At 50.3% G+C, this 9,204-nt stretch overlaps 1 protein-coding gene across 18 annotated transcripts in view; it reads left to right on the forward strand.

Moving 5' to 3' along the window:
- Nucleotides 1–9,204, forward strand: part of ANKS1A (ankyrin repeat and sterile alpha motif domain containing 1A) — a 155,191-nt gene that overhangs the window by 138,024 nt on the left and 7,963 nt on the right. For 12 of the 18 annotated variants that reach the window (XM_043533347.1, XM_043533349.1, XM_037885254.2 and 9 more), the window contains 7 exons: nucleotides 227–391; nucleotides 1,047–1,172; nucleotides 1,707–1,778; nucleotides 2,264–2,350; nucleotides 3,579–3,716; nucleotides 6,259–6,429; nucleotides 6,986–7,084. In XM_043533347.1, the coding sequence (XP_043389282.1) occupies nucleotides 227–391; nucleotides 1,047–1,172; nucleotides 1,707–1,778; nucleotides 2,264–2,350; nucleotides 3,579–3,716; nucleotides 6,259–6,429; nucleotides 6,986–7,084 (858 nt within the window). Of the gene's footprint in view, nucleotides 1–226; nucleotides 392–1,046; nucleotides 1,173–1,706; nucleotides 1,779–2,263; nucleotides 2,351–3,505; nucleotides 3,717–6,258; nucleotides 6,430–6,985; nucleotides 7,085–9,204 lie in introns of those variants that run through there. The other 6 variants (XM_043533350.1, XM_037885257.2, XM_037885258.2 and 3 more) reach the window with 2 other exon arrangements.

Below are 9,204 nucleotides of genomic sequence, written 5' to 3' on the forward strand. Positions count from 1 at the left end.
TGTCCTGCTTTTCCTCTTCCGAACCACAGGTGGCTTTAGGAGGGGGTTAGTCAAACCAGCAGCAATCCCAGCTCTGGCCTCCATGCTCTTCATTGGCAAAGTTGGTCCCAGGAGGAGAAGTGCTATTTAAAAACACAAAGCGACTGCTGTCACTAGCAGGCAGGGACTGTGGAATGTGCCTACTCAGGCCAGTTGTCTTTAGGTCTGTGTCTGTCTCTGCCTCCAGTGCCAGGATCTGATGTCCCAGACTTCCTCACTGCTCAGCCAGACTGACTCCTACACAGGGAGGTCTGCGGAGCTCTTGCTGCCTTCGGGGGATACTGGGAAGAGGCGACATGACAGTGGCCATGATGCTGCTTCTCACCCCAGAGCTGACAGATACAAAGCACAGGTCAGAGCGAGCTTGTTTCTTGTGGGTTCCTCTGCACGGGAGCCTGTGTACCTCCCCGGCGGTGTGGCTGGGAGACACAACTGTGTGCCCCAAACGGGGTTAGTGAAGCACTCTTAAGACTGCTAGATGAAGGGTGTTCAGAGTGCGAAGGGGACACAGCTGGGTTCTATTCTTGGCTCTGAAGTGACCTGTTCTGTGGCCTTTAGCAAGTCACTTCCCCTCTCTCAGCGTCATCTCCCATCTGTAAAGTGGGGACGTGACCACTCCGTGCACGTAGGGCTTGCTTTTCCTGGGGTGCATTTTTCCTTGTGCTCTGGTGTCTGGGGGACCCTGGGAGCTATTATGAAACAGCAGATGGCTGGGGGGATGAGAACAGTGATGAGCACGCTGGCTGTCCTACGCCTTCTGAAGAATTCCCCTAGTTGGTTGGTTGGTTGCTCTTGCTGGGCACTGAAAATCGAGACTGAGCAGAGCAGGGAATGGCCATTGGGCCCTTCCACCTTCGTAAGCCACCATATCACTGTGCCTGTTTGAAGCACGTTGGTGTTGGTTAGACACTCTCCCCTGGGGCTTCCTGTCTCGCTTGCTGTGTGCGTCAGAACTAGATGTCTGGCTGGGTCCGCTGAGGCTTTTACGCTTGTGCTTGTCCCCTCAGGAGGAGCATCGTGAGTCCAGACTGACTCTCAGGCCCCCGAGTCTCGCTGCGCCGTATGCGCCCGTTCAGAGTTGGCAGCACCAGCCTGAGAAGCTCATCTTCGAGTCCTGCGGGTACGAGGCCAACGTAAGTGGATTTCAGGGAAGCCTCCGGAGTTTGTGCTCAGTTCTCACCATGCAGGAAGGTTACGCTCACCCTCACCGGCGTTCTGCAACCCCCTTTTCACCATGGCACTTGTAGTGAGGATCCTTTCTGCCAGCCCGGTGGAGTGTGCACGCTCCTCCTGGGGGAGCCCTGGCTCAGTCACTGGTCTCCATCCCTGGGCTTAGCTAGGACTGCTGTACAGAGCCCTGTGCTCAGTCCCTTGGAGGGAGCAGGCGCTAGCCGTTGGTCTACAGCCGTGACTGGCTCTGGGAGGAGTCCAGACAAGTCGGCTGAGCTGGGAGGATGGGGACTACAACCGGAATACTGCTGGAGGGTGTAAAGAAGGGGAGTGAGACCTGCCTGTGACCCTTTCTCCTTCGAGGGGGTGGGGAAACGGATTTTTCAGCAGAGTTTGCTGTACGTTGCTTTGGGGGCAGGAGCGGCTTTTGAGGCCACATTCCAAGCTCAGTGAAGCCAGTTAACTGCAGCATCCTCTCCTCTCCTTGTTTCCAATAGTATCTGGGCTCCATGTTAATCAAAGACCTGCGAGGGACGGAGTCGACGCAGGATGCCTGTGCAAAGATGAGGGTAGGTGGGTGGCGGCCTGGAGAAGCATGGATGGTGTTGAGTGTGAAGCTTGTGGTGACTGAGGTTGCACATGGAGTCTCCCTCTGTGCAGGGCTGAAGTGGCTGCTCAGGAGGAAGGCCGGCCCAGTGCATGGAAATGGTGCTGTTAGCACGGCTGGTGAAAGCCTTGGGGTGAAATGTTTGTTCCTCTCAGGCTGCATGTCACCAAATTGTCCGTCCCCCCCCTTTCACATTTCAAACACTGAGAAAGAGGGGCCTTTGCTGCACAAGGTGCACGGCGTACAGTGGTACCAAACTGGGCCCTTCTTTCGGTCTGGAGCACCACGCAAAAACTCACGCCGAGAGCTCCACACTCTGCTGTGACTGTCACTCTGCTGGCTACTCAGATCCCTCCCAGTAATACCCCAAATGAGACCTGTGGAGTCCCACTGAAGGAGGAAGTGTTTAATTTGTACCTATTCATCTGTGTGTTCTTATTTCTGCAGAAATCCACGGAGCATATGAAGAAGATCCCAACCATAATATTATCCATCACTTACAAAGGGGTGAAGTTCATAGATGCTTCTAACAAGGTACGCTTAGAATTCCCTCAGCTTAGCGGTCAGGTGGGACAGCACACGCACCTTTCTCCTCACTCACCTGCTGTATGTGAGCTGTCCTATCCGCTGATTAGACAGCCACAAACGAGTACGCTCTGGTTAGCCCCGTGGAGCCAGCCTGGCCACAGGCGAATCAGCCTCCTGCATCAGTAGTCAGCAGCTCTGTTCTGCGTGTGGAATCCTTTTTGCCAGTGGGGAAGGGGAGGCAGAGAGAACCCAGCTGGATTTTCTGTTCCCCGGCACCATGTGTCAGAGGCAGTGTTATCTGGTGATTGGAGGAGGGGATGGAGTCACACTGGGTTCTAGTCTCAGGCCTATCCCTGACATGCTCCATTGACCTTGGACCAATTATTTAATCTCTCTGCCTGGGTTTCCTTCTCTGTAAACTGAGATTAAGTCCAGCCTATCACATGGGGATGTTTTGAGGCACTAACTGTCCGTGCTGGACTCTAAAACACTCTGCTGTAGAAGAACACAGCATTACTGGTGCGGGAGGATCTAACCGTTTTCGCTAACGCTCCCTGCTGGCTGACCACTTGTACGGCTGCACGGCCTGGGAATACTGCTTCCCCCTCTGAGTGGTGCTGTTACATATCTCATTAGACTAAGAATTGGTTTCTAGGACACAGGCATTGCAATATGCCATATCCCTTTTTTTCTGTGCCTTCTGGGGCTAGCTGTGAGCTACTCCCCGAGAAACCAAACTACCTCGCTAATTCCTCCCTTTGACTCTGACAAGATGTGGGACAAGGACTGGGGCAGCTAGGGCCTCTCTCACTGCCAGCGTCTCCCATCTGTCTGTTTGCCCTTCGTCTGCAATATGCTGCTCCGTTTGTCAAATATCTTCAAATCACTGTAGTAGTAACACATGGTGAAAACTCTGAGTTGATTTAAGAATTGCCCTGGGCGATGTGGTCCTGCTGTGGTGGGAAGCATCAACTGTTCCTGTGTCAACCTGTCTGTTAGAATGGAGAGAAGTAGAATAACCTTCCTACAAGCGCTAAGATCACTTGGAAAGGACAGTCAGGACCTCCCCTCAATTGTACCTGAATTCCCTTATCACGGCCTCTTACGTGCATTCAGCTAGGTGTTTTGCTGAGCTTGAACAGGGTGGCTGTTATTTCCTAGGAGGAGAGAGTGTGGGACAATCCAGCTGTCTGTATATCCCACAAAATTGGCTGCCTGTGTTTAACTCTGGTAGAATGTCATCGCCGAGCATGAAATCCGGAACATCTCCTGCGCGGCCCAGGACCCCGAGGATCTCTGCACGTTCGCCTATATCACCAAGGACCTGCAGACCAGCCACCACTACTGCCATGTCTTCAGCACCGTTGATGTGGTGAGTGGCACGTCTGCACGAAAGGGCTGTTGCCCTGCCTTGTGTCCCAAAGTGCTGCACAAGCCTTCCATACGCGGCACACGCCTCTGGGAGTGGAGGGCACTGACCAGCTCACTGCACAACAGGGGCAAGGGGGAATTTCCCCAAGAAATGAGGGCAAAGCCCTGCCATGGAACTGGGTTTGTCTCTCACGAGGAGGAAGGGCCAAATGGACACTGCTGGGATTTGAACCTGTGAATCCAAGGAGTGCTGTTCCAGACATGCCTAGAGCATTGAGCTGTCCCCGCCAGCTCTTGCCATATCCTTGTGCACTGGTAGATAATCCATGTATGATGCGTGTTCTGCTGCCAGAGATGACAGTGGAGGGTGTCATACTAAAGCTCTTCACAGAGAAATTGGAAAAGGAAAAAACCTCATTATCTCCTAGCCCATCCTTTGGGGCAAGATCGTTCCCTCCAGTGATTCTTCAGGGACTCAGGCCTTGTCTACACCAGGGATCTCAAACTCGAATCACCACAAGGGCCACATGAGGACTAGTACATTGGCCCGAGGGCTGCATCACTGACCCTGGTCCCACCCCCACTTCACCCCTTCCATGAGGCTCTGCCCACCTCTTCCCCGCCCCCATTTCAACCTCTTCCCCAAATCCTCGCCTCTTCCCCATCTCCTCCCCTGAGCGCATGGCTCCCCACTCCTCCCCCCTCCCTCCTGGAAAACGCTCAGCGCTGCCAAATAGCTGTTTGGTGGCCGGAAGCGCCTCTAGGTAGGCAGAGGAGTGGGGATGCAGTGCGCTGGGGGAAGCGGGGACAGGGGAGCCTGGCGGGCCACAGGAAATAACTCCGGGGGTACGGGGAGCTTGGCAGGCCACGTGTTTTGAGACCCCTGGTCTACACACACGTATTGCTTTAACTATACCAGTACAGCCCCTAGCGCGGCTGCAGCTACATGGGTATAAGGGTGCCTAATGCTGGTATTGCTTATTCCCTTTCCTGTATGGATATCAGCTGTCTCATATAAGAATCTTTATGCCAGTGTAACTGCATCCTCGCTTGGGGGATTGTACCATAACTGTTTCAATAGAAAAGTCACCCCCTCTCGCCCACCACAATAGGTGTAGTGACACAAACCTGTGTCTGTCCAGTTTAAATGACCCGGACAACTATTTTTTTGCCACATTCCTTGGGAGGCTTCCCCAGAGTCTGACAGTGGCCTTAAATGTCCTCTTTCCACCACTTCGCTACTGAGCATCTTACCAGGCACCTCCAGCAAATTCACTCTGCCCAGGACATGCTGTGGCGTCAGATCCTATTAATGCTTCAATAAGCAGATCCTTCAATAAGCAATTGCAGCCGTGGAACACACAGGCGTATGGACGACAGCAAAAGGATTGTTACTTTCCGATTCACAGCATACTGCTGTTGCTGTCTCCTACTGTCTTGCTTGTCCCATAACCCACATCAACCCCACTAACTCTCCCGTCGTGTGTAAGTGGGACTGGTCGTTTACCAGTTGACTGCTGTGTGTAGCTTGTAATCTGCATTTCGGTCTGCCCCTGCAGAGCTGATGCGTGGCAAGTAGAGAGAGGTCAGCGTCTGCTGCATAATTTACTTCACACTGAGCCCCACCCAGGAGTGAAATGTATCATGCTAGCCCAGTAATAGAAAAATGTCTTTAAACATTTATTTGGCCTGCCTAATAAGGAAGTCACCGGTGGCGTATTTTAATTTGGAGTAACCGTGGTACATTTCAGGTTCGTTATATCTGTGTTCAGTGTTCTATTGCCCAGGCTTAGATGGAAACCGTTTAAAAAAAAAAATGCCAATCCCATTCTAGTGGTTCTCTGCCTGATACTGCACCAAAATATCCCTTTTTTCCCTTCACAGCTCTATTGACAATAAAAACATTTCCCTGGCTTCGTTATTGAAGCCTCCAGTGCAGACTAAAACGGAGAAGGGGTTTTTGCTCCCAGGTAATGTGCTGTGAACAAAACCCTGACATGTTCTCAATTACGTACTGTGTAATTGGCTGACTTAAGAGCCTTTTCACACGTGGTGCAGGGTGGAGCGCGTTAGCACACGGCTCATTTGTATTCTCAGGCATGTTCCCTGTACGACATGTTGGAGGCCTTCTCCTTTCAGTGTGAAATACTGTTGAAAGGGAAACAATGGTCTTGGAGACAGTTCCGCATGCCAGCGGGGGCAAACCTGTGGTATGCAGGCTCCAAAGGCTGCTCTGTGCCAACTCTGTAGGCATGCCTGGAGTCCGGTGCCACCCATGGGGGAGGCAAAGTCAGCTGATGGAGAATAGCTATTGCAACAGATCATACAGGGTTGGCAACTGTGGACCAAAGATGAATGGGGCCATCTGTGGAGGCCAAAGGCCCAACTCAGCCTCCAGTCAACAGCTGGCCTTCCTATGGATGGTGCTTGTTCTAGCCCCTGCTCTGTCACCAAGGGAAGCTTTCTATTTGCCACTAGTGTATGGATTTTCGTAGCTAGCGTAGTGTGGTGCTCTGAAATTGTTCTGTGTGGTTTCTCCAAAGAACCTGACATATGAAATCATCCTGACATTGGGACAAGCGTTTGAAGTCGCCTATCAGCTGGCCCTCCAAGCCCAAAAATCAAAACCTACCGGTGCTTCGACAGCGGAAATGATAGAAACAAAATCTTCCAAACCGGTGCCTAAACCCAGAGTTGGCATGAGAAAATCCGCAGTACGTATGCTTGGGGCAGTCGGGTTCAGATTTGTGGCTTCTTGATTGTATTTTGCATGGTGTGATCGCAGTAGATGGTGGAGATGCACACCCCTCCCCCTCCCGTGCAATACGCTTTCAATTTCCCTGTCTGCTTTTCTTCACAATAAGATTATTATGCGGGGGTGGGAACCCCAGTGTACACCAGGCTCCAGGTGCTTTATTGTGTAGTTCCGTGCTGAGTACACAACATGACAGTAGAGGTTTTATGCCTGCTGGCTCCTTGCTTTCTCTCGAGGTCCCACTGGTGGACCTGCAGTAGCGCTAGCAATGGTGGGAGATTTATTTGGGGCTGAGGGGGCGAATTTAGTGTGGGCAATACCCCAGCCGTGCACATCCCAGAGAAGAACTGACAATAGGGCTGGGCACCTAACTTGTATCCTGCAGTAGTGAGAGATCCATTAATGCAACCAGGAGATGACCGGTTTGGAGCGTACTTGACAGGGTGTTGGAGATGGTTGTTGCCTTCCTTTAATGTCACCTTTTTGTCTGTGTTTTGCTTGCTCCCGTTGCCCAGGTGCCGCTCCCTCCCGATAGTCGCTGTTGTTACTGTCACTCCTGTACTACACACCGTCCCTCCTACCTGCCGCTGCAGTCTGTTAGTCAAGGAGCTAAGGTCTCTACCCTTCGTGCTGTCTTGTGTTTTGTCATGAACAATCCTGAGCTTCCTTAGCTATGAGCAAGTGACCCAGCTCTCTTGAAAGCCTCCCTTCTGCTTTCCCATGTCTTTGCTGTGGCCCTGTCTCTTGCTTCGTTGCTTTTTTTGTGTGTTCCCTTCTTGCCCGTTCTCTTGTTCCTCAGGTGCAGACACAGATGAGCTCCAACGATGAGCTGATGATATTTATCTCCAGTGCTGAGAACTCACTGCCCCGTAGTACCCCTGTCAAGGTTCCTTCCCCACTCTGAACGCTAGGGTACTGATGTGGGGACATGCATGAAAACCTCCTAAGCTTACTTTTACCAGCTTAGGTTAAAACTTCCCCAAGGTACAAACTATTTTACCCTTTGCCCTTGGACTTTCGCTGCTACCACCAAACGTCTAACCAGCATTATTATTATTAGGAAAGAGCCCGTTAGGAAACGTCTTTCCCCCCAAAATCCTCCCTTACCTTTACACCCCCTTTCCTGGGGAAGGCTTGATAAAAATCCTCACCAATTTGCGTAGGTGACCACAGACCCAAACCCTTGGATCTTAAGAACAATGAAAAAAGCATTCAGTTTCTTAAAAGAAGAATTTTAATAGAAAAAAAAGTAAAAAAAGAATCACCTCTGTAAAATCAGGATGGTAAATACCTTACAGGGTAATTAGATTCAAAACATAGAGAATCCCTCTAGGCAAAACCTTAAGTTACAAAAAGACACAAAAACAGGAATATCCATTCCATTCAGCACAGCTTATTTTCTCAGTCTTTTAAACAAACAGAGTCTAATGCATATCTAGCTAGATTACTTACTAAGTTCTAAGACTCCATTCCTGTTCTGTCCCTGGCAAAAGCATCACACAGACAGACCTAGACCCTTTGTTTCTCCCCCACTCCAGCTTTGAAAGTATCTTGTCTCCTCATTGATCATTGTGGTCAGGTGCCAGCGAGGTTATCCTAGCTTCTTAACCCTTTACAGGTGAGAGGGTTTTTCCTCTGGCCAGGAGGGATTTTAAAGGGGTTTACCCTTCCCTTTATATTTATGACACGCCCCCAAATCACAGATAGGGTGAACGCTGGCCGGGATTTTTCTGGAGCTCTAGGAAAAAACAGAGTTAATAAGACACATGCACCTCTAAATATACTACCAAGTATATAAAGACTAACAATATTTTCCACATCTCAAGGACGATTTTAACCAGTTGATTCTGGGAAACTTTCACGGGAGAGTGCATCAGCCACTTTTGTTAGAAGCTCCTGCGATGTGTTGGATGTCGAAATCAAAATCTTGGAGAGCTAAACTCCACCGAATAAGTTTTTTATTTCCCATGGCGGTATGAAGCCACTGTAGCTCAGCATGGGCGGTTTGCAGGTGGAAACGCAGTCCCCAAACATATGGGTGTAGCTTTTCCAGAGCGTAGACAATGGCGTGACATTCTTTTTCACTGACTGACCAGTTGCTTTCCCTCTCAGACAACTTTTTGCTGAGAAACACTACAGGGTGGAATTCTTGATCCGGTCCTTCCTGCATTAAAACTGCTCCCACACCATGCTCGGACGCATCGGTGGTTACCAGGAACGGTTTGTCAAAGTCTGGGGCCCTTAGTACAGGGTCAGACATGAGTGTCACTTTAAGCTGGTTAAAGGCCTTCTGACACTCTTCGGTATTTGGCTGTTTCTTTTTGGTTAGGTCTGTCAGTGGGGTGGCGATTTGGCTGTATTGCGGTACAAATTGCCTGTAATAACTGGCCAAGCCTAAGAAGGATTGAACCAGTTTCTTTGACCTTGGGACGGGCCACTTTTGGATAACATCCACTTTGCCCTGTAGGGGGTTGATCGTTCCTTGACCCACCTGGTGTCCAAGGTAAGTCACTCTGTTTAGGCCTATTTGACACTTCTTAGCCTTAACAGTTAGTCCTGCCTCTCTTATGCGCTCGAAGACTTTTTGTAGATGTTCCAGGTGTTCTGCCCAGGAATCCGAAAACAGTAAGTAATCTAGCTAGATATGCGTTAGACAAAAAATAAGCTGTGCTGAATGGAATGGATATTCCCGTTTTTGTCTTTTTGTAACTTAAGGTTTTGCCTAGAGGGATTC

This window comes from Chelonia mydas, chromosome 21, assembly GCF_015237465.2.
Source record: "Chelonia mydas isolate rCheMyd1 chromosome 21, rCheMyd1.pri.v2, whole genome shotgun sequence".
NCBI lineage: Eukaryota > Metazoa > Chordata > Testudines > Cheloniidae > Chelonia > Chelonia mydas.